The 26,000-nt window shown below is 63.0% G+C and overlaps 1 protein-coding gene across 11 annotated transcripts in view; it reads right to left on the bottom strand.

Annotated features, from left to right (window-relative positions):
- Positions 1-1,573: 1,573 nt before the first annotated feature.
- The window catches only part of ZFPM1 (zinc finger protein, FOG family member 1), an 83,684-nt gene continuing 59,257 nt past the window's right edge, over positions 1,574-26,000 (bottom strand). For all 11 annotated transcript variants that reach the window (XM_044427638.1, XM_044427645.1, XM_044427644.1 and 8 more), the window contains 7 exons: positions 17,027-17,160; positions 9,301-9,406; positions 8,191-8,400; positions 7,364-7,588; positions 6,690-6,785; positions 5,866-6,012; positions 1,574-5,322 (listed from right to left, as the gene is read on the bottom strand). In XM_044427638.1, coding sequence (XP_044283573.1) covers positions 3,065-5,322; positions 5,866-6,012; positions 6,690-6,785; positions 7,364-7,588; positions 8,191-8,400; positions 9,301-9,406; positions 17,027-17,160 — 3,176 coding nt within the window. In that variant the 3' untranslated portion in view covers positions 1,574-3,064. The remainder of the gene's footprint in view (positions 5,323-5,865; positions 6,013-6,689; positions 6,786-7,363; positions 7,589-8,190; positions 8,401-9,300; positions 9,407-17,026; positions 17,161-26,000) is intronic.

The raw sequence follows: 26,000 nt of genomic DNA, 5'->3' as shown, positions 1-26,000 counted from the left end.
GCGATGCGGCTAAGGGGCAAACCCGGCCAGGATGGGTGCCCCAGGGGGCAGGAGGAGGCGCTCACTTTCATGGGAAAGCCCCACTCCAGATTTCCCAGCACCCACAGCTGCTTTCCCCAGCCCAGTGGTGGCAAACCTGTTACAGGCCGAGTGCCCAGACTGCAGCCCAAACCCCGCTTATTCAGCGCAAAGTGCCGACACTACGAGAAAACCTGAAAACTGAGGTTTTAGTTTAGAAAAGACGACCACAGCCAGTCCGAGCAAATATCTATCCATCCACCCTCGGCAGCGCACTGACCAGCCATGCAAAAGACTGGACGTGTCACAGCTAATGAGTCGGGGCTCGTGCCGTCATCGCCTGGCACCGCTACTCCTTTCCGAGCATACGCTCGGCCCCCATGTGCACTGTGATCCGATGCTCGACTGCTGGGGAGGAATTTTGAAAAAGCCTTCCTAGAGCAGCTTTTTCTGCACAGCTCAACATTTCTGCCCATTCTAAACACATTCCAACCATCAAAATGATGCCAGGACACCTCGTTTTGCTACTGTGATGGTGAACCTTTTAGAGACCGAGTGCCCAAACTGCAACCCAAAACCCACCGATTTATCGCAAATGCCAACACTACAATAAAACCTGAAAACTGAGTTTAGAAAAAACAACTCACAGCCAGTCCAAGCAAACATATATATCCTTAGCAGCACACTGACAGGCCATGTAAAAGCTCGGATGAGTCACATCTAATGTGTCACGGCTCGTGCCGTTATCGCCTGGCACCGCTACTCCTTTCCGAGCATGCGAACAGCCCCCATGTGCGCTGTGATCCGATGCTCGGCTGCGGGGCGATGCTGGGGCGGCTCGGCTCACGTGCCGACAGAGAGGGCTCTGCGTGCCCGCTGTGGCACATGTGCCACGGGTTCGCCACCACTGCCCTAGCCTCATGGCTTGCAGATGTGCTGGCCCACAACTCCTATCATTCCCAGCAGGCTGAGGACAATGCGCAAGGCAGTTTTAAAGCCTTCGCAACGTCCTGTCCTCTTGCGGCTTCCTAGCCGTGTCGGCGCCTCCGTCCCCAACTTGCGATGCAGCTGCTTCCCAGCAGGCAAGCGCTGGCTGGCTTTGCGACCCGCCTGCGGCTGGAGCGGCCCCTGCATGGCCGGGCCACTGTCCCCCACCCCCCTGCAAACCTGCAGCCCGCCGCCCCCTTGCTCTCATGCCCTCCTCCATCACCCGCTGCAGCATCCCAGGGCCGCCTGTGGCCACGGCCCGCTTGTCGCGCTTTCCAAACTTGGCGGGTGCCACACGCAGGCGACGCGCTGCCTTGGAACGGCGCCCGGAGCTGCGGCACCTCCAGCCGGGGCCTCAAGAGCCTCGCTGGCACAGGGATGGGGCTTCCCTCCCTCCCAGACCTTGGGGTGCATCGTACTGGGCGCAGGCAGGCAGGCAGCGGGCTCCCCTCCCCGGTGAAGCCCTTCGGCCCGCGTGCACTAGGCCTGCGCTGGCGCATCCGTGCCGTGCCAGGCTCTGGAAGGCTTGCTGGGCAAGACCCCCTCCGTGGAACACGAGCCGGAGACCCGAGGTTCAGTAGACGTTTATTTCTGTACACGTATACACACGCTTCCCGTGCGGAGAGCCGCCCTCTCCTTCTTCAGTGCCGTCTTGCTTGCATCTCAGTTCCAGTCCACAAAGATTCTACATAAACCCACCGGACAGCAGTTTGGGGGAGGGGGAGAGACGCACCCCGAGCAGAGCTTCCCCAGCGAGGGCCCCCTCAGGCGAGCCAGGCTGCCTAGCTGGTCCCTCCCCCGAAAGGGACGGACAGCCCCCCAGCCTTTCGAAGGATGCCCAAGGATTCCCTCGAGCTTCGGGGTCCCCTGCCAACAGAGGCCCCTCTCCTGACCGGGACTGGACATGGGGGTCTGTGCGCGGACAAGGGCTTTCCGCCTGGCCCAAAAGCCACCGGGGCCTGCCCCACACCTCGCCGGCCTGTGCAGGGGGATGTAAGCAAGGCCGAGCTGGATCCTTGGACTTTGCACCTTCCGGCTCCCTGCGGAGTCTGTCCCACGGAAAAGCGACATTCCCAGTGAGCGGATGGCAGGGAGGGGGGTTGCCCTGCTGCGCTGAACCCGAGCTCCTTTCTGACCACACGGCGCACCAAGAAAGCTCTGTGCACACGCGGGGCGGCGCTTCCCCGTAGCTGGGGAATCCCTCACCAGCAAGGATGGTTGGGAGCGGGGATTCCCAAAGGGGGAGGTGGGAAGATCGGGGCGGGGCTGCGATGGGTTTTTTCAATCTGCAACAGAGCAGAAGGCCCTGATGCGAGGAGCGGGGTGTGGGGGCAGTAGGGCCGCTGCCCCGAGGAAAGGGGCGGCAGCCCAGAAAGTTTGGGGGCCACTCGTGTCGAGGCGACACTGCCGTCGGCAGTCCTTGCAGAGGCTGGGCAAGGGGGAGCGTCCCTGGGGGCAGAAGCAAGAGCAGCGGCGGATGCCAGAAAGGAGTGACTGCAAACGAGGTCCTCGGAAGGGACTCCAAGACGCAGAAGTGTCGTGTGCTTCGCAAAATGTCTCCTTCAAAGGGGAGATCTTGCCGTTGAAAGCAGCAGCATTTGGCTGGGGAAAGGCAGCAGAACTTAGGAGGGAGGAACGTGGGAACTGAAAAGAGGGGAGAGAGGCAGCAGCGGCCTCTGACCTTCTTAAATAAGGGAGGGAAGGGAAGGGAAGGCCAGGCCTGCAGGAAACAGAGGGCTGAGGGGAACAGTAGAAATGCAGAGGCGCCAGGCTCTGACCAGCAGCAACGGAGGGACCAGGCTCTGACCAGCAGCAACGGAGGGGCCAGGCGGCCCGGAGGCTGCCCCGCTCGAAGCGTCCTTCGCTCGGCTCCCGGGTGAGCGGACCCCCAGGCCGGCCACCAGGAGCAGGCTGCCTCCGCGAACCCCGGCGAGGCGGAGCGGGGCCCGCGTTCGCCCCCGGGCGGGCCGGCGGGGGGCGAGGTCCTCCGGGCGGTCCCCCAGCGGCGCCCCCGCGAGGCGGGCGGGGGACGAGCGCGGCCACGGCTGCTCGGCGGCGCCTACTTCACGTGCTCGGCGGCGTGGGAGGAGCAGTAGTACTTCTTGTGGGCGATGAAGGTGGAGAGGCTGCTGAACTGGATGTTGCAGAGGCGGCAGTAGCGGTGGCTGCCGTTGGCGAGCGGGGCGGGGGGCCCCTTGCCCGGGGGAGTCTGCGCGCTCTTGTCCGTGTGCCCGGGGGGGGCGCCGGGGGCCGCCTCGGGCCGCGGGGAGGGGGGCAAGGGGGCGGGCGGGGAGACGGGCAGCAGGGGCTGCGGGGAGGCGGTGGGGTGCGGGCTGCCGTTCGAGACCGGCGGGGCGGGGAGGTCCTTTCCGCCGGAGCTGTCCTTGCGCAGCCGGGGGAGGGGCCGCGGCGGGGAGGCGGCGGGCAGCGGCGGGAGCAGGGGGCTCTCCGCCAGCGTCCGGGGGGGCTCGATCGGGGCGGGGCCCGCCCCCGCTTTGGCGACGAAGAGGCCGTGGGCGTTGCGGAGGTGATCCGCCAGGTCCCCCTTGATGGCGCCGTTCAGCGGGCAGTAGGGGCACACGCCGAGGGCCCCCTTGGCCCCCGCGAGGAGCGGGGCTTTGGCGTCCCCGTAGTGTGGCTGGCCGGGCTCTGCCCCGGGGAAGGCGGTGGCGGAGGGGGCCGTGGCGGGCGCCGCCTTCTCCGCGTGGAGCAGCCCCGGCACCGGCCCCGGCTCCTCTGCCGGCCCCTCGGGGCTGCCCCGCGGCTTCAGCGGCACGGGCACGGGCACGGCCCCCTTCAGCTTCCGCAGCTGCTCCAGGGCGCCGGCCTGCAGCGGGGCGGTGGGGCAGTAGTACTTCTTGTGCACCAGGTAGCTGTCCAGGCCGTGGAAGCTGATGCGGCAGGCCGTGCACTCGTGGTAGTCCGCCAGCGGCAGCAGCGAGGCCGGCAGCGCGCCCCCCGCGCCCGGGGGCCGGGGCTTCTTGCTCAGGTCGATGGGGCCGTCCGCGTCGGGGCTCGAGCCGGGCGAGGGGGCCGCCTTGCCCACGGGCAGGAGCGCCGGCGCCCCGGGCGGCCCCTCGGCGCGCGCGGCCTCCGGGGCGCCGTGGATCTCGTAGAGCTTGCGCCGCTTGCGGGTGCGCACGGGCTGGGGCAGGAAGGGCGCCCGGCCGGCCCCGGGGCCGCCCCGGCGCAGGGGCGGGTCGTGCCGCGAGGCGCAGTAGTAGCGCTTGTGCACCGTGAACGTCTCGTGGCGGCTGAAGCGGATGCTGCAGGCCTCGCAGACGGTGCGGCTGGGGTCGTCGTCCGGGTCCTCCGCGGAGCTGCCCCCGGGGCTGCGGCTGTCCTCGCTGCCGCGGCCCGCGCCGTCGGCCACGGGGGGCGGGGGGCTGGCCTTGGCGGCGCCCTCCTCGGGCTTGGCCTCCGGCTTGGCCTCGGGGGCCGGCGGGGAGGGCGCCCCACCGGCCTCGGGGTCCGGGCCCTCCTTGCCCTCGCCCGGGGCCGCCGGGAGCAGCCCGGGGGCCGCGGGGCCCTTGGGCGCGGCGGAGGGGGTGGCCTTGGGCCGGCGCGGGCCGGGCGGGCTCTCCTCGGCCAGGCGGCGGCTGGAGCAGTACATCCGCTTGTGGACGTAGTAGTTGTTGATGTTGTTGAAGGTGATCTCGCACTCGAAGCAGGTGGCGCCCTTGGGCACCGGGGGGCCGGGGAAGAGGGCGGGGGGCAGCCCGCCCTGGCCCTGCTTCAGCCGGCTGTGCACCAGCTCCGACATCTTGGCCAGGATCTCGGAGGCCTGCGGCACCACCGCGGCCTCGTGGCCGAACACGTACTGAGGCAGGAAGACGGTGCCGCCGGGCGCGCCGGAGCCCGTCTCGCTGGGCACCGGGCTGGAGCCGGGCGTGGGGCTGGCGATCTCGGACTTCACCTTCACGGAGGGCAGGCTGTGGGGGGAGGACGACCCTGAGGAGGCCTCCGGCTCCGGCTCGGGGCCGGCCGTGGGGGCGCCCCTGGCCGCTTCCCCCTCGTCGACGGGCTCCTCCTTGATCCGCACGGGGGGCGCCCCGTCGGCCGACGGGGGGGGAGGACGGCCTTCGGGGGGAGGGGAGCCGTTGGCCGCTTCCTCCGTGGGGAGCCCCCTGCCCCCCTGCGCCGTCGGCCTGGGCGGTGCGTCCGGCGGGCCGTGGGCCGCTTTGGGCTCCGTGCCCGGCAGGAGAGCGGCGGCGGCGCTGTGCAGGAGCACGTGCTGCTGGAGGGCCGGCAAGCCGTCAGCCACGTGGCCACAGAAGCTGCACTTGAGCCCCGGGGCTGGGCCGGGCGTGCTTAATCCTGGGGAGAGAGGAGGCACCCGTGAGTCCCTTCCCGCCCAGCGCTGCTCCCGGCAGCCCCTCTGCAGGGGCCACTTCTCCTCGGGGGTCAGACCGAGGCCCGGGGCCAAACCTCCACCCTTTGCGTGGCCGACTCCGAAAGGCCCAGCTCTGCAGTTTGCAACGCTTCTTCTGCATTTGGGGTGGTCCTTCCGGCAGCCCCCAATTCTATGCTTCAGACTCAAGTCTGATCGAGCGTAGAATTTCAGTCCTTCCTTCCCCGTGTCTCCAACCTGGTTCCCATTTGCCACAGGGCCAGCGTAGAACAGCGGGGGCCCTGGGAAATGTAATTTCCCAGCACCCTTGAGCTCTCTCGGCAGCACTGGGAAACTGTTCTCCCCAGTGCCCGTCTCACAGCCCTTGTAGGGTGCGAAGCAGCAAAGCGGGGAGCCCCCTTCTCTGCTGAACGCTCCTTCCACTACCGAGCGGGGGGGATTTGAACCTGGGCCCGGCAGCAGGCCACGGAGGCGCCGCAGCACGCGGAGCTCTGGCGTCCACGACTCACCTGGCTTGGAGGCCGTGGGGGGCACTGGCCCCGCTGGAGAGTAGACCTCGCCCTTGGACCCGGGCTGGCAGATCATGTGGTTGGTGACCAGGTGGCTGTAGAGGATGTCCCTGGTGGTGGAGATGAAGCCGCAGCTGTGGCAGACACCTGCGGGCGCCGGGGGAGAAACGGCGAGGCGTGAGCGGCCTCCACCGGCCCTTCCGGCCTGGACCGCCGGCTCGGATGGGGAGCGGCTCTTGCCGAGGCGTTCGCTCCCAGCCCCCAAAGAGCCCTTCTCAGGGGGGACGGCGGGACGGGGCTCAGGTGCCTCGGAGGGGAGCCACGGCCCAGGTGGGCCTTGCAGGCGGCGGCGCCTCCACGCACACACCGGACGTGGGGGGCGCGGTCTGAACCCAGGGGGCAGGGGACCCCTCTCCCCTCGAGGGTCGCATTGCATGGCAGGAAAGCTCTCACGAGAGGAGTCTTCCCGCGGCGTGTGGGGCCACAAAGACGGGCCCCTTTCAGCCGCAAGCTCTCCCCGCTGTCGATGCAGCTCCCGGGAGGCCGCGAACCTTTCGAGGGCTCTGCAAACCCCCCGAAGTGCCGTGTTTGGTGCAGAGGGAGGTGCGAGGGAAGCGATGCGGAAATGAAGGGCTGCTCGGCTCAGGGGGCAAGCGGAAGTGGCGCGAGGCGGGGGAGATGCCCGTCCCAGCCCCGCCGAGGAGCAGAGCCGCATGGTGCTCAGCCCAGCTCCTCAGCACCTCCAGGTCCCATGCCGGCCGTTCCTGGGTGCCCGGAGCACGCGCCCTCGGCAAAAACCCACCCAGGGGCCGTCGCGCACTCACCGCTGAGCGTGTCCGTGTGGACCTTCAGGTGGCGCTCGCAGTTGGCTTTTGTGGTGAAGGCGGAGAGGCAGATGAGGCAGACGAACGGCCGCTCCCCTGGAAGAGAAGCCCGGAGGCCGGCGGCCGCGTGAGCGGGCGCAGCGAGCCCCCTGCCCCGGACGCGAGCCCAGCCCACGGTGCTCGGGGCCCCCCCCGGTGGGCGTCCTTCCCTGCGAGATGGGCAGCCACGCTGTCCACACCCGGGGGCGGCGAAGCCCACTGAGCGCAGCGGGACCCACCGCGGGTGGAGACACGCGGGTCCGGCCGCCGCGCATGTGTGCGGCGGGCTTTGCAGGTGCGCAAGAGCGGGGCTCTCACACCTGCGGCGACCCTGGGCGAACACTCATTTAAAGTTTCGAAAATGGAAAGTGTTTCTCTGCAGTCCTATCCTGAAGCCTCTGGATGGCTTACAAGCAAACAGCCAACAGCGAAAAGCAAAACACCCACAGACAGCAAACAACAGGCAACACACTGTATCCAACCATGAACAACGAAATCAAAGCTAAGGCCAACGGACGGTTAAACTAAGGGGAGAACGAAAAGGGCTTCACAGAGGAGACGCGCACAGACGGTGCCTGCACCCCCGGGGCCGAGTGCGCGCCCCTGGCCGAGCCCCCCCGCCCCCCCGCGCGTACCGCTGTGACTGCGCATGTGGATCTCCAGGGAGCTGGCGCTGGGGCAGCTCTTCTTGCACTGCGGGAAGGGGCAGACGCGCTCGTTGGGGTACACGTCCTTGGGCTTGTCGTCCACCGTGGGCGAAGCGGCGCTCTGGCGGCTGGCGCAGTAGTACATCAGGTGCGCCTGCAGGTTGCGCTCGCTCCGGTACCAGATGCCGCAGTCCTTGCAGGGGAACACGTCCTCTGGAGGGGAAGCGAGACGCGGCCGTTTGCCGGTTGCTCTGGCGGCCCCAGCCCGGGGCCCACGGCCGCCCTCAGAAGCGGGCTCGGCGCCCGCACGGGCTCAGTCGGCGCGCCACGAGCGTTGTGCGGCATGCAGCCGGGGCCTCTGCGTCCATCTTTTTAAACAAGGTCTGCAACGGACGCACACCAGCCCAACTGGGCAGGGGACATGGTGCACGGGGGGGAGGGGGTGCCAGGGTCCCCCTTCTCAGTGCAGCTGCTAAAAATGAGCGCGAAAAGCTTTGGTCTGTGGGGATTTCTGGAAGCTGGTGCTGGAGGCAGGGAAGGGCTAATCCCACTTTACAAAACAATACCAATCGATTAGAGTTTATAATCCAGCGGTGAGTAGAAGGCAGGCTGGGTGGTTGGACTCTGGTGATTTCTGCCAAGTGTTTCACCTGAGGAGAGCAATCCTGCGCCTGACCTAAGCCCTGGTTGGAGCAACCGGTTGCGAAACTCTGTACACGGAGGGACCACGAGTCCGTTCAGTTTCAGGAGAGCCAAACATCTGCCTAAGTCTGACCTTGTCCAGCGGAAATCCTGAGCATGTGGCAGATACTCACTGTTTACAACAGCCGTGGCCAAGATGGCCGCCATCCCTGCCTGCTGCGGCAGGAGCTGGATTTCGGGGGGCAGAACGGCTGGGTAAGCAGCGCCCCCGGCCTCCGTCTTCACCGCGTGGTTGGGGATCCCCATCGGCTCCGCCATGACGAACGCGCTCAGCGGCTCTCCTTCAGGGATGGGCTTGGTGGTTTTGCAAAAGATTGAATCATCTGAGGGCAGGGGAAGGAGGGAAGAGAAGGTGTTGATGCGGAGGCAGAACGTCGCCTGTCCCGACCCAGCACCCCGAAGGTCCCCAGCCGAGTGCATCAGAGCTGCCTCCGAGCGCTGAACTCTACTCCAAAGCCAGCCCAGACCCAGATTTTCCCTGAATGGCTCTGGAAAAGCTCTAACACGTCAGCCTCAGTTCTCTGGGTGGGAACCTTGCCCCAGGGGCTCGGAGGGAAACAGGAAGCAATGAGGAGTAACTTGAAGGCAAGAGAACTGAGGTAAATATGGTGAGTTTTAATGCATCGTTTTAATATGGAGCAGTTTTGATGCATCGTTTTCTGCTGAGTTTGAGAAAGCAGTTCAGCGTGCATCCCTCCACATGCTGAGACAGAACAAAGTCCCCAGCACCCAGCATCCACACCCGGGATTCCGTCAAAACATGTGTTGGGTTGCACCCGTAATCTTCCCCCTGACCTACCTCACAAGGCTGTTGTGAGGGTAACACGGAGCTTGGGCTGCCGGGTGGTCTAGACAGAAAGGCGTAAATGCTGGGGCGAGCTTGGCACCTGCAGTGCACGTGGCTGCCCGGGGGGGGGCAGCATCGGCTCGGCCATTCCCAAAACCCAGAATCCACCTTTTCGCTAGGTGACCGATTTCTTAGCCTAGGCACCTGTGAGGGCCTGCCCCATTCCTGGCCACCCCCCCCCTTCTTCCCGACCGGCAAGGCAGAAAAGGAGGGACGGCCCCCACTGGGAAAATGGACCCACGGAAGAATAATTTGGGTAGGACATGACTCGGCCTAGGAAGACCCCACGACTCTTCTGCAGCAGACCAGTAATTGAAAACTTATTGATTGGAGTTTTTGGAGGAGAGGCAGAGGGGCCGCCGGCCGGGACACTGACCTTTCTTGTAGATCACCGAATTGGCCTCCCCTTCCGCACACACCAGCGGCAGCTTCGACAGCCAGCCCTGCTCGTCCTCCAGCACCAGGGTCACCGGCGGGTTTGGCTGGCGAGGGAAAGAGAGAGGTCGGACGCGCCCTCTTCCTGGGAGGCAGCCTGGGCCGGGAGCCGGCGGGCAGAGCGAGGGGCCCCGGAGTGCCCGCGTGCGCTTTTGTACGGGTCCACCGTCCGGGCTCTGAGCGCCCCGCTGGTTCAGCCTGCTGGGATGCCGCAAAAAGCACCCTGGGGCTTTCCCCACCTTTCGGCTCTCCTGGCCGAGGAGGGAAAACCTCCAGCGGGGTCTCCATGCTGCTTGCTCTCAGCAAAGCTGACGCGGGGCGGATTAAAGGCCCCCGTTTGCCGTGGCAGGAGCTTCGGTGGCCACCCTCCACGTGAACGGCACCCTGATCAGGTTCTTTTTCGCAGTAAGAGGCAGGCTGCCCCGCCACCCTCTGGACTGCCAAGTCCCAGGCATGCCCGTCCGGGCTTACGGGACCTGTCGGTGGTCCTGCCTCTGCTTGCGGGGGCTGCAGACCCCCCGCTGCCCGGCCTCCCAGCCCGGCAGCCCAGCCCAGCTGGCCACACGTGTGTGCAGGCAGGCGCAGGGACGGGAAAGGCTGCTGCGGCCTGAGGCGGCCACAGGGGCTGCAACTCTCTGTTGCAGCGTGGCCACACAGCTGGGCATGCAGCTTTGCTGGAAAGCAGCCGCCTCTCGAGGACCCTGACCCCGCCGCCTGCCGCCCGCACCCGGCCACCGGCCGGCAGAGCAGGGCTGCGAACACAACAAGCTTGTTATTTCCTCTTCTCCTTAACCTGGGGGGCGGCCATCGCGGCTGTGGAGGAAGCAGCAACTTCACCCCTAACCCCAGGCAGGCGGGGGGAGGAAGAGCCCGAGGGGAGCGGGGCCGGGCAGCCGCGCAGCGCATCGCTGCCGCGAGACAATAGGAAGTGGCTCAGTTCCTGGGCTGGCGAGCCGCCTCCGTGCTGCTGACACAGACGCAGATGGTCGGCCGAGATGGGGCGAGCGGGCAGGGCCGGCTGAGGACCCCGGGCCGTGGAGAGGACGGCCTGGGCGCACGGCGGCCGGCCACCCCGAGCCCCACGGGGAGGAGCTGCCGGCACGCGGGGCCTCCGGCTGGCGCTCGGCTGCAGGGGATCGCTCCAGTGCCGGACTGCTCTCCGTCCTGGGTCTGCAGCCCGGGAGGCCGTGTGCCGGGCAAGAGACCGGCCGGGGGGCGGCATGCACGTGCAGGAAACGGGCACAGGTGTCCCAGCCCAAGCAGCCCGTGAGCCTCCCAGGACGGGCCCCCGACACACCGAGACCACAAGGGCCCGATCTGGATGGAGTGCGTCCCCCGGCACCCACCCTACGCCCGCTTCCAACGGGATGCCGAGGGAAGCCGAAGCTGCCGGGGGCACCTGAGCGGTCCCCGTGTGGCCGACGGGGCGCTGCAGCAAAGCTCCCGGGGAGTCAGGAAAGGGCTTCCCAGTCCCCTGCTTCCGACGCCTGGCCCTCGCTCCCTCCTCCGAGAGGGCGTCCCACCCAACCCGCAGCCAGCAGCTCCTGGGGCTCTGTGGGGCAGGCCCCACACGAGGGTGGTCTTCCTGCCAGGGCAGAGGCGGGACCCCCCGCACAGAGCTCTGCCCCACCGGCCCAGGACGCTGTGGCTTTTGCCCAGAAGGCCCCTCTCTCCGGAGGGGAGTCTGGGAGACTCGGGTTGGTGTGCAGAGCCACCAGCTCCTCGGTCCCCGTCCTGGCACGTCGTCACCACCCGGTCGCACTTCCGCGGGGAGCCTTCCCAAGGCAAAGGTCAGCCAGACGGAGATCTGTGCTGGGCCAGACGCTGCAAAGCCCGCCTGTGCTGCGGAGGAGTGGAGGGCCTGGCGGCGCAGGGGCCAAGGGGCAGCCCGACCGGCTCTGGCGGCCCGGGTGTCTGCGTGGTGTGCGCCGGGAGAGGAAACGGAGCAGGAGGAGGGCTTGTGCCTGGCGACACAAAGGTTGGACGCCCTTCGGAAGGACCCGCTGGGCTCGCGTTCCACAGAGACCGAGGCTTCCTGCCCGTTCTGCTTTGCGTCTCCCTGCCCGTGCCTCCCTCCACGCGGGCATCCGGGCCGCACCAGCCGGCTCTTGCCCCTCTCCTTCCCCCCCACAACCGGAGCTCGCGAAGACTCGCAGCCTTGGGGGCCGCCTCTGCACCGGCTTAATCCCACTTGGGGCGAAATGGAGCGGAAAGAGGGCAGCGCCCGCAAAGCGCCCACAGTGCCTGCTGAGGGGTCTTTTTGTGGGGGGGGAGAGGAGCCGGGCGCAAGACCCCTGGCTCCAGCGAGCGGCCGGAGCTGCTCCCTGCCGCGGCCTCGGCCCCCGCCCCGTCCGCTGTGCCCGGCCTCGGCTTTGCTCTGCCTTCATGTGCTGCTAATGAATATTAATGCACGGCAGGGTGGGAGGAAGAGGGGGAAAATTAATCTGCCTGATCCTTCGATGGCTGCAGCTGTAACGATATGAAATCTAATTATTCGTCCCAATATTTCTAAACCCTCCAACACAGACTGTCAGTCTTGGTCGGTTTAGGGCTTATCACTCCAAGGAGCAGAGTGCTCACGGCTTGATAAAAACACACAGGCACACGTATGCACACACGCACAAGCACCGGCACACTCCTCCCTCGCGCTCTTTCACACACACACACACACACACACACACACTTTTGCTGATGGTGCAATAAACATAGCTTCACTAATTTCAGAGGGGGGGAGGGGGGAGAGAGGGGGAGCCGTGCTGAAGTGTGTCAGGCAAGCCATGTCCACGTGGGTGGGATTTGGGGGGGGGGGCTCCCTCCCATCTGCTGATTCAGCACTTCTGCTTCAGGGGCTGGCGCAGCACCCAGACTGGGCCGCTCGGCACGCTGGGCCGCCCAGAGGCCCCCGGGCAGCTGCGTCCACACGGCAGAAAGGTGCCCAGGTGTCCTCTCCAAGCTGGGATGCCTCCCTGGACTGAAGCACCTTCTGCTGCATTAAAATAACCCCCCCCCCCCAAAAAATCCTGCCAGTCCATTCACCTTTATCTCCCTCTAGACCGTATTCGGCAACTGGGTACCCTCCAGCTGATTCGGCCAGCAACTCCTCTCACTGTGAGGAAGCATGCCTGTCAGCTGGGGATGATAGGAACTGGAGGGCAGCCAGCTGAGAAGGGCAAACACTGCACAGTCGTTTCAACCCCTGCTGCCACTGTTCAGTGGAAAGAGGCTTTTGAGGCTAAGATGCTGCTGAGTCCATGCAAGAACAGGCAGGCGCTTCTGGAGTCTGGGTTATGCTGCTGCAGAGGAATCAGGTGGGGGCAGAGAAGACCACGTGCTAATTGGCGCGCTGGGATCACCATCACCCCAACCCATTCCTTGCGAGTCACGTTCGTCCATGCCGGAACGAGAACACCCTAAGAAGCGGAGATGCATCTGGTGTTTTTGGAAGTCCTCTTGCTCACTCCGAGCTGCATAGGCGCCCTGAGTCCAAGGGTTGGCCAGATGCTCTCGCACATTTTTTTCCACCGTCTTATGGACTAGAAGCTTGCTTTTAATTCTAAAGGGAGCTATCTGACATTCTCAGATCCCAGGCAGATCTCTCTGTCTGTGCATCGCTTTGTAGAATCATGACTGGCACGCACACACCCGTTCTCCAAACCCACATTTTTTATCGGAGATTGTACTGACCCAATCCAAACCGCCAATGACTTGCTCACCGCACGAGCCTCACTGACGCCATCTGCAGAAATCAGTACTGGGAGTGGATGTTCCGGTTCATTTTATTATCTCTTGGTTTTTCATCTTCCAATCTTATCTCAGAGTTGAGTTTTTTTTTTTAGAGTCTGCATATATGTTTTGTCTGAATACATGCATTTTTATCTGCAGCTCTGCATAACAGAACCATTGGCAAGCCCGTTCCCCCCTATGCAGTTCTGAATATTATTCTCGCTACCGCACACCTGTTTCTCAAGTGCGGGCACACAGGCCAGCAGAAGCATTTCTGAAAACCAGACGGCACCTGTGCAAAACGTGTAGAAGTGCGAATTCCAAAGATAATGTTTTTGGTTTGCATGCTGGTTCAGCGATGCAAAATGAGGTGCATTCATGAGGTCTGACGGGCAGCGCTTCCCTGCCCTTCCCAGCGGTCCTGACCCCAAGCCCCTTCTCCATTTTGGGCCTCCGGCACAGGATTCATACGGCCTCTGAACCGGTGGGAGCGTCACTCCTGCTTCCTAGATTGAGTGATTGATTGATTTAAAGTTTTTATATGCCGTCCCCTTGCTATATAGCCTCGGGACGGCTCACAGAAACAAATAAATACAATACAGATACATTTAAAACCCGGAAACACACCTGGCTGCACAATTAAAACCTATAAATATTAAACATTGCTAAAATATTGTTTGCAGAAAACGGTCTTAGCCTGGTGCCGAAAAACAAATAACGACGGCACCAGGCAGACCTCTCTGGGGATGGCCCGGGTGCCTTCAGGGAGAAAGGCGCAGGCAAGTGACGGGCCACGGCCGTTTGGCCCCCTGCTCGGAGCCGTGTCCGCAGCTAACGTGGGCAGCCCAGACGGAAAGACGCGGCTTCCGAGTCCGGAAACTGCACCTTGGCCCGCTGGCGTGGGACGCGCCCGACTCTCCCGCACCCACCCACCGCAAAGGGACTCGCGAGGAGGGCCACGCCGACAGCGCACACGCCTCGGCGAAGCCACGTGGCGGCAGGCGACGGCGGGGTAGTGGCGGGTTGCCGTGCTCACGCCGGCTGGAGGCCTCCTCCGGCCAAACCCCATCTTGAAAACCCACGTCTCCTGGGAGGCTCCGGCAGGACACAGGTCCCGTCCCTGCGACCAAGGAGAGGGACCCGAGCGCCGCAAAATGGCCACGTGTGTCTTCGGGAGCCCTGTGCCAGCTCCTCTTTCCCAGTTGCCCCCCGTCTCCCAAATGTTGGGCAGGGCCTGTCCTGCAAGGGACACGGCTGGCCTTGAACAGCCGAAAGCACCGTGCCAGAAGGGGCTGGCTGGGTCCCCCTGCCCCTGCCAGCCTCCAAAGGGCCCCCAGCCGAAGAGGGGCGCTTTCTCTGAGAAGGACCCCCGCAACGGCCGCCCCAGGCCTGCTGGGCCCCCACCGCCTCCCTGCTTTCCGTCTCTGCTCCTGGGCCTGCGGGAGGCACACGGGGCAACCCTGCATGGTTTCCGTCCCAGGCCATCCCCATGCCAGCCCCTCTGTGGGCACGTCGGAGAGGCGGGACCCCTCCCCGTCCCGCCCTTAACAAAGAGGGCAGTGTCTGAGTCCACGGCGGCCCCGATAACCATCGGAAACGGGATCTGAGCAGCATCCGCTCGGGGCACTTTATCTGGGGCGGCCGGGACCCTCTTTGCCAAACAAGGAAGGGGGGGAACTGTCACGCCCATTAATCCTTACCCTCTGAGACGGTTTGAGGGACGGTGTGCCGGGGTGGTGGGGGTCTTGACTGCGGCAAAGAGCACCGAGCCTGCAGCCGGCGCTTCTGAACGGCAGCGAGCCTCTTGGCTCGGCAGGACGCCGGAAGCGGGAGAGGCCTCCCCGAGTTTGGAGAAAGAGGGCGGCGGCGCTTGGACGCAGGCAGCCCATGGATCAGGGCCTGTGGCGGACTACAACTCCCAACATCTCCAGTCAGCAGGGCTGCTGGGTGTCCCCAGAAGAGAAGCAGCCCCCGCTCCACGGCTCACTCTCCCCAGATTCCCGCCGTGGGCCCCACGTGGCCGCAGCCACAGGTCAAGGGAATGCTGCCCCTTGGCATCGGCCCACAGAAAGTGGCACGCAACAGCCCCCGGCCACAGACCTTTCTGCGTCCCTCCGTGGGGAGAGGCACCCCAGGGCACCACCCCAGGGCCGATCGAGGGAGGAGGCCTCCTGCAGAGCAGAGCCGTTGCGGCCAGGGAGCGAGGCGGAGCTGAAACGCTCTCCGGGAGTCGGGGGCACCACCTGCCTCGCTGCAGCCTGCAGAGAGGCGACCTGTGGATCTCCCGCCTGCTCAGCAGCAGCGGTCCAGGGCACGAGTCACGGGAGCTGCGGCCCTGGAATCTGGAAGCCCCAAGCCAGCCTGTCGGCCTAAGAAGCTTCCTCCCCGGCGGGAGAGGAATCCCCCGCCAAGCCGGCATGCACCACCAGCACAAGCCCCGGAGAGCCGGCTTCCGACCTGCAGCAGAAGGCCAGGGGGTCGCCCCGGCCACTCTGGGGTGCTGGGCGAGTGCTCCGTGGCCATGCACCTGGAGAAGCCCCAGCGGGCGACCGGGGGGCGTCCCAAGGGCCTGCAAGAGGCAGCGCCTCGTCTCCGGGGCGGGCTGTCTGCGTGGGCATCTGGTGCCCGGGGTTTCTGCCGGCCCAGGCAGGGTCAGGAAGATGAAGCAGGGACACCGGCGGTGCCTTCTGACTCTGCCCACCCCAGCCCTCCTCTCTGCCCCCTCTGCCTCGGGAAGAGAGGCCCCCGCGGCCACCCCTCCCGCGGTCCTCTGGGCACGAGGCAGAGGAAAGGGGGAAGGTGGCACGAGAGCGAGGCGGCTGCTGGTGCAGAGCGGGGAGGGGGCACGAGAGGAAGAAGAGGCAGGGCTGGGAATCATCAGCCCGGCTTGATAAGGAGTACTGCTGAAATGCGAGCAAAAATATTTAGACAATAAATGAAGTATCAGAAAAAAGCAGCAGCATATCTTTAAGAAATCAATCATCCTGTACCGGTTGTCTGGACATACGGCGCCACAGGAGAGATAGCCGCCAAACTGGCAAGATAAGGGTTAATCAAGGATTTAATTCGGCAAAGCGATAAACGGGAGGCTCGCGCTGAGAGACACAAGAGAGCGAGAGTGCGAAGCGAAGGGAGACGAGAGGCCAGGAGCCGCGGTCCCCGTCTTCCAGGCAGGCGCTGCAGGCGCTGGACGAGGTCCCACCCGGCCCCTCCGCCCGCCCGCCCTCCTTCCCCGCGGGGGGAGCGGTGCTCGCTCGGCCAAGGCTCCCTCGGACAGCACTCAGGAAGAGTTGGGGAGCCTCCAGGTCCAGGGGCAGGGATCTGGGCCTGGGCCAGCCCTCACCCCCCACGGGCCTGGAGGCACGCAGCGCTGCCCCCCTCTGCAGTCCCCCCCTTCTCGGTGGGGGCAGCGGGGGGCAGGGGCGGCTGGACCCACTCCTCTCCATCGCCGGAGTTCTCTTGTGGGAGGAGGCCGCATGCCTGTGCTCCCCCCTCGAATTCCAGGGCGTTTCAGAACTCTCTGCGCCTCGTTATAAATCACACCCATAACTCTTTTCGGCAGCGTTTCAGCTGCTGTATTATTGTTATCACTCGTTTCACGAGATTTTGCAATATTTTTATTGGAATCAGACAAGAACGTGGTGTACAAAGGGAGGCGGGGTGAGAGGGATGCACCCCCGATCCCCTTCCTAGGCAACGACATCCCAATTTTGGTTTCCTCTGACTCGTGGAAAGAACTGGCCGGCTGAAGAAGGGCAGGGCGCATGGCTGAATGCGGGCGGGGGGGGGGGATGCGCGGCTCCCAGGGCTTGCGCCCCCCCACCCACATGAGAGTGTGATGCTCGGGAGGACTGGGGCTTTGCGAGAAGCCCTGGGTAGCCGCGCTCACGGAAAGGGGCCCCGTTCCCTCAGCTCCCGGCTGCTCTCCCGGCTGCGACCCTTACCGGCTCCGCGTGTCCCGGAGAGGCCGGCTCGCTGTGGATGTTCCCCTGGTACGGGCCCCAGGATAACCCCTCGGACAGGCTGTGCCGGGCACGCACCTTGCTCTCGCCCTCGGACGCCATCAGCTCCAGTTCGCCTGCAAGAGAGAAAGGGGGGTGTGAGGGGCAGGTTGGCGCAGAAGGGCCGGCACGGCCCCAGCTCTGCCTGGCCGGGGAGACAGGCCCCCAGAAGCGCCCTGGCTGCATCGCTCGTCGAAGCCGCGGGAACGCCTCCGCCTCCTAAGAGAAAACTCCTTCGCTCATGCCCCAGAGCTGCTCGCCTCTTTGGAGTGCGCTCTCTCCTGCTTGCTCCTGAGCTTCCCATTGGGCTCAGCTGCCCATGGGACATAAATTGTGCTCATAATGTCGGGGCGAGCAAGCTTCCCGCATGATCAGGGCTCAGAACTTAGCACTAAAAAGTATTTTCTAAATACAAACAAACAAACATACATACATAGATTTAAGCAGAGTTCCAGACAGCGGGCAGTACATTTAATGAGCTCTTTGCTTTGAGTTGCCGTGTAAAAACAGCTTCTCTTTGTGGCCCGTCCTAAGGGCAAATCTTCCTTCATCTCTGTCCCAAAATCTGAGAAAGGGCTTTGAAAGAAGTTTGCTGCCCAAGTCCCTGAAGTGTGGATGAAATGATATCATGCCATCTTGCTCAGAGACCAGATTTTGTTTTAAGCTTCTCCCGCATTTGAGTCACTCTTCTAGTCTTTGCAAGTCTGGCGATGAGCTACATTTCTGCCATTCTGCCTGGTGAACTTTTAGGTTACGTAGCTCACTTTACTTCAGGAGAGAGAGGACACCGTGCACACAGAAAGGTCCCTGGCTCTGACTCTGGCTGTGCTTCCTCATTTGTTTTAAAGCAGCCCACTCATCAGAACCATGAGGACTAGAACCTTGTTTGGTTTTTAGGCCTAATGGCTGCAGCTGAGTAGTAAAGCCTGTGCTTCGGTCTGAGGCAGGGCTGGAAAAACCCTGCATGAATCTCTGGAGAGGTGGACCCATGTCCTGCCTTTGGTCCTATAACTCCAAAACAGCAAGCGAAAAAGACAGGCACGTACAGAATGGCAGAGACCTGTGGAAGCAATCGTCTCTGTTGGACCACTGGCGTCATCCACACGCCCTCGTGGTTTCGGGGACGCTGCCCTCTCTGCATCGAGTTGCCGCATTAGACCGTCGGGGGATGAAGTGGGGCAGATCAGAGCTCCCTGGCATTTATTTCCCCATCCAAAGGGAAGTCTCTATTTTGCTTCATTAGCCCCCTTGGCTGAGGCGGCTTTGAGCTGTAATGGCCTTGATGGGCCGATAAACTTCCCGGTTTAATGGCTTCGATAACATGTAAATCGGCTGGGAAGACCGGCCTAAAATGTTTTAGCTGCACCTTCATCTTTCAGCGCGCAGATAAGACGGCAGCTAAGCAATACTCCAATGGATGCTAAATAGGGCCGCCTGCACCCGGCTGGGTCCATCCGGGAGTGGAGCAACGGCGCCCCCACCAAGCCCCACAGCGCCGTGTCCCTGGGGAGAGACGGCCGGGAGGCCAGGCCCGGCTTCCTGCGTGGGAAGCCAGGCCTTGAAATCAGATTGCCTGCCTCATCAGAAACACATCAAACGCACGGGGATGACCAGGGAGGCAACGATTCCCGAGCTCGCAAATGCTTATCGGAGGGGAGGGCAGGGAGACCGGCCGCGAGAGGTCCGGGACTCCGCGCAGCCGGAGGCACACGTCCAGCCCCCAAGCTGCACTGCCAGAAGAAGACTCAGCTCCAGAAGGAAGGGCTTGCCGGATCGGGCCCAAAGATCCGCTTGCGCACGGCCCGTTTCTTCCAACAGCTGACCTCCGGGAGCCGGCAAGCTGGGCCCAAAATCATCTGCCCTCCCTCCCTCCCCAGCACTTGGGGTTTGGAGGCACACTGCTTCTGGACATGGGGGTTCCTACTTTAAACTGGCAGCAAACTGGTGTTGAATCCAAGAGGGGGCAGCCACACGCTCGGCAGACCCAGAGACAGCGTGGCGCCATTTATAAGGTCTGCAACCTGCCTTTTGGCGTGCCTGCACTGCCCTCATCGAACCCCCTGAACAGGAGCATCCACACGGGGGCCAACACGGAAAGGCTCTGCTCCCAGTATTGGCTAGCCGAGCAGCAGGAAGGCCAAGTCTCCAACAGCAGAGTGCGTTGAGGCCGGGCGTGTGCCAGGGCAGCCGAAAACGCAAGCTGGCCCCTTTAAGGCCCGGCGACCCCTTCCCGGGAGTTGCCCTTCACCTTTCAGTGTGCCTGCAAAACCTCCAGCCCTTGGCATGCATTCTTCCGAACAGGCTGGTGCCAGGACGAGGGCGCACGGGGCGTGACCAGAGCACCTTTCCTTCTCGCCGCTCGAAAGCAGCCACGGGTCAGTGTGGGAACCTGGGCTGCTGCCCTGTTCGGGTCCAGCGCACCCCCCCTCCCCGCTTGGCTTCCGGCTGCTGCGAGGCGAGAAGGGCAGCTGGCGACCGTGGATCCCTGCGCCTCTGCTCCCTCTCTGGGCGACTGGCGCGAAGGGCTGAGAAGGGCAGGCACCGCAGACCCAGGAAGAAGGAATGCATCTTGGCTCCCAGACCAAGCTCTCCCCCGCGCCAGTTTTCTTAAGAAATCGGAGCCACATGCAATGGGAGAAGCAAGGGATGAGGAGAATGTGGAGAGAAATCCCCCGAGCGTCTGCACGGGCGGCACTGGCCAAGAGGATGCGCTCAGGCCAAAGCCGCGTGCAGCTGCACGCATCCAGCGAGAAACGAGCACAAGCGTTGCCCCCCAGGGTATCATGGAGGAGGGGGGCATTTCCTCCAAGGAAATGACCCCCGTGCCCAGTAAGGCAGGCCTCACATTCCCCGTGCAACGTGGGCGCACTCTGCACATGCACAAGGGACGTTCTCCTATTCCAGGGCACTGCTTTGGAACTCAGACCCATGCCAGGGCTTCCAAACTTGGTTTGGAATTAAGATCTAGGGACGGAATTCTCCACTTGGGATCCTGAAATCTTAGCAGGCCAGCTCAGCATCTGTCGCAGCCTTGCAAGGGATGAATCAAGGCATTTGGATCGTCTCCCCTCGTCACCTCTGCATCATTTATGGGGTTTTATAGCACGTTGTCCTGATCGAAATGTGTTTATTGGGCTGCGCTGTTATACGGATGGGTGGCCAGCCAGGAACATAAATAAAAAAATATGTACGCCCATGCCACTGCTGGGGGAGCCCTTCAGCCCTTAATAGACCTGCATTTGCCTCTTTTTTACAGTTAGAGTTTTATTAGTCCCTGAAAGGATTCACGGGCTTGTCTGGGGGTTTTGGGAAATTAGGGGTAGGCACAGACCTGGAGCCCGGATGAAAAACTGCAGGACAGCCTACGATGGGAGCAGATTCATTCCCCCCAACACTGATTTGTGTGGCCGCTTCCTGCGGGGTCAGCATCCCAGAGGGCGCTCAGCTCTTGGGGGAAGCGGAGGAGGCCTTGGGGCCCTTTCACAAGTGAGATTCAGGTCACTCCTTTGCACCCACAATTCACATACTACGGCACGGCACCTGCAATTCACCTGCAAAACCGAGTGCCGGACTGAACCTTCCCCCTCCATCCCTGTGCCTATAATTGCGCACCCTCCACTGCTGCCCCAGGTTGGCATTTGCAGGTGATCCGTCCTGGGTTTGAACAGGTCCCCACAGCAAGATCCTGTAAGCAGCTCCCGGGACATGCAATGGGACCAACTCCCACTGAAGGCCTGAGGAGCTGGGATCTCAGCCATGAATGGTGTGCGGCTCCCGTCGCTCCTCGCATCGGCCACGCCGGCTGGACCTGGGCAGAGTGACACCTGTGGAGCCCCTGGTCCCCGGCCCCGGCCTTTGCGATGATGTCAGAAGCACTGTTTTACGTGCTCGTTGCAGGTCTCGAACACTCTTCAGATCAGAGCCTGGAGCGTGCCCAGAATTTCAGCGTGGGCCTTTGGATCCAAGAGAGTCTCCAGAGGGAGCGGATGCGGCCACGCCAAATCAGCAAAAGCCCTGGTCGCCCGCATGCGCTTCCCAGGGGCCTGCCCGTGGGAAGGGCACAAGAGCGCCGAAGCACCCGCCCATCCTGTTCCCCGGAAGCCGGTGCACGCGGTCGCGCCGCTTCCGGCCCTGGAGTCAGCAGGGAGGGTGGCTCGCAGGGCCCGTGCCTTGGCAAGCGAGAGGCACGTTTCCTGGCCACCACGGTGCACGCCTCGGGCAGTCCTAAGCCGAACACTGGGGCTGAGCTGGGGGGACAGCCTCCCCTGCGTCCGGGAGGGGCCGGAAGTGCTCGCCAGCCCCCCGCTCGTCCCTCGGCTCCCTCCCCCTCGCACGCCGGCAAATGCGCGCTCGGCAGCAAGTTCTGGCCAGCTTGGCAAACAAACTCGGGCCGTGCCCAGCGGCCCCCCCCCCGCCCCCCGCTTCTTGCTGGCTAATCAGCTGCGCTTGGGTCAGGAGACCATGTCTCCGCGATAAGCGTCTTCGCCTGACACTTTCCATGTCAGCACACTCCATCTTCTGTGTATCAATCCCCACCAGAGAAAACACACAGCCTCTGATAAAAGGAGGCAACCGTTCCAGACACGGGGACTAAAATAGGCCCAGCTGAGCAGCGCCACTCCCCCTCCCTCCCCTCCCCTGCCCGCCCTCCCTCCCTCCCTCTGACCTGGCCGGATTTGGCAAAAAACCGCCCAGCAGGCACTCGGCCTCCTTGCCGAACACCAAGGCGGGTGGCGAAGGGAAGCGGGGACTGTGCCGGGCGCCCTCCCTGCCAGGCGGCCAGCCAGCCTGCAAGAGCACAGCCGTGGCTTGGGCAGCCACGCTCGCGTCCCACGTGGGCTGGATGCCACCTGGAAGCACGGCGGGCGCTGCCCGCTGCCCAAGATGGCAGTCCTCCGCGACGGAGCTGAATGCTCAGAGCTGCCGCTGCACGCTGGGCTGCAGCCCAGTGGCTCCGTGTGGCCGAGCCGCCCAGCATCCCGTGGGCCAGGAGCGGGGCGTGTGCCTCCGGCCGCTGCCGCCGTTCCCCCAGCCCGGGTGGCGCAGGGCCAGCTCGCTGGGTCCTGGCTCTGGCCCCCGGCCGACTCCAGGGCGCGCCCTGGCGCCTGCCCTCCTTCACGGGGCGCGTGCGGACACAGTGGCCGGCTCCTCCGCACAGGCATGCGACTCTTGCGTGGGGGCCAAAGCAGGGCGCGAGGGCCAGAATGCATTTTCAAGTGGGGAAAGCAGCAATGCCTCCGGGGAAGGGCCCGTCAGCGTGACGGGGGGGGGGGGCTTCAGGGAACCCACAGGGCTGCCTTGGAGCGGAGGGGCTGAGCTCCAGGACGTGGCACGCAAGGCCCTCGTCTTCCCTGCAGGGGCGGCGTCTTCTGGGACCTTTGCCCTGCACCATCTAGTCTGACCCTGGCTCCAGCCGGCTCTGCGCACGACATGCCCACGGTGAACGACACCAGCGCTGGGAAGCCACTCCGGGGTCGGGGTGGGGGAAGGTGGACGGCCATATCCAGAGCCCCCGACGGCCGGACTGGACGCCATGAAAACGACGGGACGCCTGGGTGTGCGGCCCCCCCCCAGGGCAGGGCGCACCCAGGCGCTCGTCCCCGGGGGTCCCGCACAGGGCCAGCCCACCTCTCCCCCACATCCGCCTCTCCCCAGCCAGAAAGAGAGGGAAACCACGATGACACATCAATTAATAAGAGCCCAGCCCAGCCGCGCCGATGGCCGGGCCGGCGCTGCCGATTATCTCCGGGAGCAAAGTCCGCTCTGGGCCCCCACTCGCTCTGCGCGTCTCGCGGCCCCTAATCTCGGGATCGGTGGTGCGAGTGCTCAGTTTCACCACCTGCAGGTTAATACAATTCCGCCCTTATCTTATCTCCCCATCAGTTTCCTGGCAAAGCCGGGATGTGATTGGCTCCCGCGAGCCAGCTGGCCTGGAAGTTATCGGAATAATTCTTATCTCCGGGATCATTAACCAAATTGGGCCGGTATCGGCCTGTACGCCTGCGATAATAGTTACAAAAGGAATGGTGTGGGGTAGGTGCGGGGCGGGGGGGAAAAGAGGAGAAAAACACCGCAGGGAGAACGCCCGGAAATGCTTCCCGGCCCTGGGTTCCGCTCCGGCCCCGTGGCCGTCGGGGGCTCGGGTGTCAGCGACCGGATCGCCCGGCTGGTCCGCAGCACTCCTCTCCCGCCCCGGCAGGCCTCCGCCCGGAAGCCCCCTGGACGGGGGCGCACCCCAAGGCCACCTCTGTAGCCACACGGTGGCCCCGCCAGTCCTCCGGCTCCCCAGGAGGAGGCGCTTCAAAGGCTGTGTGAATGCACCCGGCTCCCCCTCCTGGTCGGAGCATGGTTCCATCTGGCCAGGGACACCATAGATCCTGGAAAAGCAGGGCTGGAAGGGGCCCCGAAGGCCACCGAGTCCAGCCCCTGCCCGCTGCAGGACACCGCGTCACACCATCCCACTCAGAGGGCTGCCCAGGTTCTTTCTGCCAACGCAGAAAAGGTATTTTTCTCTTGCTGTCCTGAATTTACTGCCCAGCCGTTTCAGCCACAATTTAGTACCATGAGACACAGAGGCCACCGCTCTGCCCACCATGAAGCTACGGCAGGCACACAGAGCTTCCATGAACAGCAGCAGTATACCTTTGAATAAGCAGGTGCTGGGGAAAAGCCAGAAGGGTTGGCCGTTATCAACATTCCCAGCTCGCAAGCTCCTGAGAAGCGTCTGTGCTGTCGCGGGGAAGAGGGCGGTCTGGGACTCAGGAAACCTGGATTCTCCTCTCTGAACAGCCACGAAGCTCACTTTGGGTCAGTCGTGGTCTTATCCTAACCTACCTCACAGGGTTGTTGTGATACTGAAATGGCAAGCAATGAGAGTCACTTCCAAGAGGAAAACAGGTGGGGTATGAACACAGTGTCGTCCAACACTCTCCGCCTGACTGTTGGAAAAGAAATGCTGAAGAAATGGGCCAACAGAAATCTAATGTTCTAAGCGGAAACAGAGGAATTCTGGGGTTTTGTTTTTGTTTTGGGTTTTTTTTGGCTTTTCTCCTTTTCCTGCTCTTACAGTTCATTCCATGTTGAGATTCAAAATTCATGTGCATAGAAACCCACCCTTGTTTTTATGCACTGTTTTTGCATGCATACATACATTTATCTGCATAATTTTGCCAAACTCATGTACTGATCTGGGAGGCAGAAACGGTGACTCATTTTTCAGGCCTTGCAAAACGTATCCGCAAAGAGGCCAGCAGGCTTCCGTTAACACGTTTTGCTATTATGACATCATGAATCCGAATGCTCAGACCAGTTTTGAATTATTACTGCCTTGTTTTCTACTGTCCTGACTTACTTCAGTGTAAATTAATGAGGAGTAATCCCACCTGGATCACTGTAACCTCCTGAACTTGGATGCTGAGCAGAAAAGTCAATCAACGCCTCCCCATTTCCCTCGCTCTGCATTTTCACTGGACAGAGAGAAAGAAGGAAGGAAGCAGTGAGATGCCTAGTGTCCTGAGCACACCGATTTCTTCCATGCCCCCTTTCCGAGGTTGCTTTTCAAGCCTCGGAGGGCAGCTGGGAATGCAAACTACCCCAAGGTTTCCCTGACAACATCTAGAAGTGCAGAATCTTTCACAGAAGTTTGCTATGGTAAATAGTTCAGAAATACTGCAAATAAATGTACACCTTCTTGCCTGTTTTTGAAATTAGGGGGTGCCCTTGCAACAATCTGGAAGATGCACAATCCGAAAGACAGCTGAATTCTGCTTTGCATATTCATTTGAAAGGGTGGAATCGGGTAAATTTGCATTAAAGGACGAACCAGCAAAGAGGATGTTTCTTCAAGATGCGCCAAACACGGAGCTGAAGGATTTCAGGGAAAAAAAATCAAAACAAGCCAAAACAGACCCCGACAATTCAACTCGCAAAATGATGCACGAGACTGCCGGCCTGATAAGGTGGAGGGGCCGACTGGGAAGCTGCGCACGAGCAACATCTCCACTCTTCACCTCACTGCACAAAAGGAAAGCTTTCCAACGGGGCGAAGGGGATTATCCGGCTTTGCCAGCTCGGGCGCCCAAGTGATCAGTGGAAGCCACTTGCGGGGGGGGGGAGCCACTGGGGTCTTAATAAAAGATATAGAGGAGGGCACTGGGGAGGCCTCCCATGGCCACAGAAGCCCCACGGAGACGGCGACGAGCTTCCAGGGTGCGACCACGACGCGTTTGGCAGCCCCAGAAAAAGCGCCCTCAAGCGCCGCCCTGCTCCATCGAGGATTTGAAATCCCAAGCACGGCCGCCCCAGGCCCAGTCACACTGCTGACACGGGGCGGGGCGGGGGGGGAGCACGTGGCAGGGAGCAGGGGGGGCGAAATTTCTGGGTGTGCTTGCCTCGGCAAGGACGGCTGAATCTACTGAGGGTTCACACATTCTGAAAAGGAGCAAATAGAAAGCGGAGCAGAGAAACCCCCCGAAATGCAGCATTTCAGAAACCCGCCTTTTGGCATGGCTCCTGCATGGGCAGAGGAGGGCTAGGGAGGCCCCCCAGGTAGGGTTAGGGTTGGGAAAACCAGCGTTCCCCCGGACCTTCTGAGGGGTGGAATGTGTTGTGGAGGGGCAGAAAGAAAGAGACGGGCACAGAAACCCCCCGAAATTCAGCATTTCAGAAACCCGCCTTTTGGCATGGCTCCTGCATGGGCAGAGAAGGGCTAGGGAGACCCCCCAGGTAGGGTCGGGGTGGGCGCATGTGAGCACTAGCGTCTGGGAGGGCCTTGGCTGGGCAAGGTGAAGTCCGTGCAAAGCTTGGGCGGTTGGAGCCTGTCGTTTTCCGGCGAGCCTGGCGCACTTCCCTGGAGCGCTTCTGTCCCGCCTGTCCTGGAGCAGCTCGGATCGCCGTGGGAGGCAGGACAAGGGCAAGG

This window comes from Varanus komodoensis, unplaced genomic scaffold, assembly GCF_004798865.1.
Source record: "Varanus komodoensis strain SLA01 unplaced genomic scaffold, ASM479886v1 scaffold19, whole genome shotgun sequence".
NCBI lineage: Eukaryota > Metazoa > Chordata > Lepidosauria > Squamata > Varanidae > Varanus > Varanus komodoensis.
This window is presented reverse-complemented; position numbering and strand designations above follow the sequence as displayed.